Here is a 3,586-nt window from a genome sequence, read left to right on the forward strand (position 1 = left end):
CACGGGGGGGGGACAGGGGCTGCGGCTGCCCCCTCCCAGGTGAGGTGACGCTGGGACTCGGAAAGTGCCTGGCTTTTTCAGAGTGAGTAACACCGGCGAGGGAAGGTTTCCTCATCCCACTCTGTAAGGCGAGTCCACCCCAAGGAGCCGGCACTCCCTCCCCTGCCCGTGTCTTTCCTAAGGCTTGGAACTATCCAAACTAGTAGGACAAATACCGGGTCAACTGCAATGCCCCAAATATATTCTGCATTGCCAAAAAAGAAAGACATCCTTAACATGTCAGACATATTCCATGCATACTATTAAATACAGCATTTGCCTTGATGAAAAGAAGCCAGACACTTGCCTCCCCTCTGCCTGAGGGATGACTGCAAATACAATTGCCTTCAACTAGCTTTCAAACACTGTTTTCCAGCAAAGGAAAATGGCATTGGGATTGGTTAGGAAGACGTTTCATTTCAAAAGGGGAATCTAGTAGCATTTCTCCTGCCTTCATCCTAGGCGAGCTATTTCCAAATAGTCTGCATACTTTTCCTTATAAGGAATATCTCCCCTGGATCTATATGCGGTTTCTTTGAACAAGTTAAATAAACGTCCTGCTAGAAGCTGCCTTTCGGCTCTGCAGCCATACACAGAAGACAGACATCTGATCCACATTATACACACAGCCCCTCTCTCCTGTTCCTGTGCATGCTTAGGTTTGTTACCTTCTCAGTTCTTTTTCAAAGCGATACAACTTAACTGCCATAATGAAGTTAAATCTTTGTTTTAATCCTTTGTCCATTTTAGAAGTTAAATAAGATTTAAAAAGTCATCTTTCATACAAAGTTGGTTTTTTATAACGTTTAAAAGTATCCTTCCTCACCCTGAAATATTTTGCTTGCTTCTTCTGTGGCAACTCCTCTTTTTAGTATGGCTTGAGGTTAACTTTTTTAAGCTGGGTTATAGGAAAAGGACAGCCATTGCTTTGGAAATACTGCGGTTTCACCTAATCCTGCAATTCAGACCCGAGATTTACTCAGGGAGAATAGGATTGTACAGCATTAGCCACAAAGATCTGGACTTTACCTGCAGAAACAATAAACTTGTATGGTTCCATGCATGCAATACACTAACTGCATGTCAGGGGCAGACAGGTGGGTGGGATGAGGGCCTGGGAGAAGCACAAGCTCTTGCATTATTACCATATAAAGTGTTGAGCTATATATATCTCCCAGCTTGCTCCCAGGATGTCTGTCCTCTGAACTGCAAACTTAGCAAGTATCATCTTCCGGACAATTTTCTCTCACATAAGACTGAACTTTCTTTTGACAAGTTAAACAGTTTCAGTGATTTCCAGGGTAAAAAAAAAACCCAACCAACCAACCCTAGGAGAGATCCAGGTGAGCCAACTAGGATCTGGCAGCACTTCTAATGTGTGCATGTCTAGAAATAGCTCTCCAAAAGAAAAAACTAGCAGCCCTTGCTCTTCTGGATCTGCCTCTCCTGTATCTAATTGCTATTAACTTTCTGATTCTGCTTTCCTATCAAGATTCAAGATTATCAATATCAAGATTGTTCCAGCTTGAGCCATTCTCCCCATCACCTGAACACCCAATCCACCCTTTCTTCAGTTTCCCGTCTACAGCCACAAATACACACGAAAAGCACGTGTCGAGTGAGCAGAAACCCAGTCAAATGCCTCTGACAGTGTGCAAACCTCATGCAAGGAGGCAGTGCTGTGTTTCCCACCTCCCTGCCCAGGAGATGTCTGGACTTCAGCCACCAGCAAAGCTTTGGAGCACCGCTTGGTAGGAGTCCTGGCTGTCCTGTGCAGAGGGAGCATGGGGTCTCTTTACTGAGGTGGTGGTGAAAGGGATGGGGGTAACTTACATCTGTGGCCTTTTTGTCAGCCAGTTCCAACTTTTCCTGGGCATCTTTAAGGGACTCGGAGTATTTGTCCAGCTCATCCTCAGTGCCCTTCAGCTTCTTTTGTAGAGCCACCAGCTCGTCCTCCAGCTGTGATACGGGTGGAAAGTGGTGCAGAGGGGAGGGCGGGCAGGAAAAGGTGCGGCAGGCAACGTGATCGTGCAAAGGGAGAAGTGCAAGTGCAGAAGAGACAGGAAAGGACAGACAGACAGAGAGAGAGAGAAGGAGAGACAGTTAGATTATCTTTGCTTGCGACAAGGGCACAATACCTTGGCAGCATTCTCCTCTGCGGAGAGGAGGCTATCCTCAGACTTGTGTAGCTCTTCCAGCACTTGGTCCCTTTTATCCTCCGTCACATGCAATTGCTTTTCCAATTGCACAATGTCATCCTCTAGCTAGGTGCACAAGAGGAAATACAACGCACAAATATGTTTCTCCTTGGGCTTAGAAAAGTGGGAAATTGATTTTTAAATCCCTCTCCCTTCCTCCCTCCTCCTTCAGGATCTCCCAGAAACATGCAAACAACGTGTTGCCCTCCCCCAGATGAATAAAGCCCTGGGTGTTGAGGAAGGGGGGTTGAATAAGCCAGAAAAACGGGACACACATCTGGAAGGGGGAGGAGAGCAGCTGGCATCTGCTGGGTGGTGCTGGAGGGGGCAAACACATCTTTTAAGTATCCCTTGCCAAATCTCAGCACCTCTGTCCATTGCTAGCCAGGTGCTGGAGGCAGCCTCTCCCAGCCGCCAGCCGTGCCCCTGTGACAAAGGTACAGGACACGAGGCTGCCCCAAGGCCCTGCTCCCCAGCTGGGGTGCAGGGGGCGGGGAGAATGACCCCCTGCTGGGCCGCCGGAAACCTCCAGCCAGGGGCTGCCAGGGTAAAGCTCTGCCTTAGGAAAAGTTCAACCAGTTCCGCGGAGAGGGGGAGGAATACGACAAAGTACACGGCGGGCGGGGGGGGGGAACAAAAAAAGAAGAGAGAAATAGTCTGAAAAGACTTGAGCCCCGGCACTGGGCGGGCCCGAGCAATTGGTGCAGACCTGCTTGCTTCTCTCCTCTGCTGCCTTCTTGTCAGCTTCGGCTTGCTCAGCTCTGTCCAAGGCATTCTCCTTGTCCAGCTTCAGCATCTGCATCTTCTTCTTGATGGCATCCATGGCGGCGGTGGGCTAGGGCGCGACCCCGCGCGAACTGCACCCGAAAGCAAAACTTGAAAAGCTGCGGGACAGTCCCGAGTCCAAGACCCAGCCACGGCCCCCGAGGGAGCGGCGCGGAGCTGCCGGGAGCGGGGCTGATCCGTGCGGGACCGGGCGCCGGCGGAGTGCAAGCGGCGGGCAGGGACCGCCTCACAGATATGTACTTTCCCAGGGGGCTGACTGCATTCCTCAAGACATCCAATACTTTTTTGGAAGGGTGGATTTTTTTTTCCTCCTCCCTCCTCCGTTCGTTCGTTCCTGCCCCCTTCCCTCTCTCACTCTCTCTCCCAGGTTTTTTTGGGAGGCTCAGCGCTCCCATTCGCTGCTGCCTGCCATTTGACCGTAGATATGACTATATATGGGATACGATGGGCGAGGTAAGGCGGGGGAGTAATTTTTTCCCATTTCCAAATAGGCAGGACGGGACGTTTCGCTGCTACTCCTGGGAGGGGAAAAAAAAAAAGAAAAAAAAAAAAAAAAAAAAGGG

The 3,586-nt window shown here is 49.8% G+C and overlaps 1 protein-coding gene across 11 annotated transcripts in view; it reads right to left on the reverse strand.

Moving 5' to 3' along the window:
* Nucleotides 1-3,284, reverse strand: part of TPM1 (tropomyosin 1 (alpha)) — a 19,716-nt gene extending 16,432 nt beyond the window's left edge. For 6 of the 11 annotated variants that reach the window (XM_009994381.1, XM_009994380.1, XM_009994386.1 and 3 more), the window contains exons 1-2: nt 2,947-3,284; nt 1,873-1,998 (exon numbers count right to left, since the gene is read on the reverse strand). In XM_009994381.1, coding sequence (XP_009992683.1) covers nt 1,873-1,998; nt 2,947-3,060 — 240 coding nt within the window. In that variant the 5' untranslated portion in view covers nt 3,061-3,284. Of the gene's footprint in view, nt 1-1,872; nt 1,999-2,177; nt 2,304-2,946 lie in introns of all 11 variants that reach the window. The other 5 variants (XM_009994383.1, XM_009994382.1, XM_009994385.1 and 2 more) reach the window with 2 other exon arrangements.
* Nucleotides 3,285-3,586: the final 302 nt, after the last annotated feature.

The sequence above is a fragment of the Chaetura pelagica genome, unplaced genomic scaffold (genome assembly GCF_000747805.2).
Source record: "Chaetura pelagica isolate M959 unplaced genomic scaffold, ChaPel_1.0 scaffold222, whole genome shotgun sequence".
Classification (NCBI taxonomy): Eukaryota; Metazoa; Chordata; class Aves; order Apodiformes; family Apodidae; genus Chaetura; species Chaetura pelagica.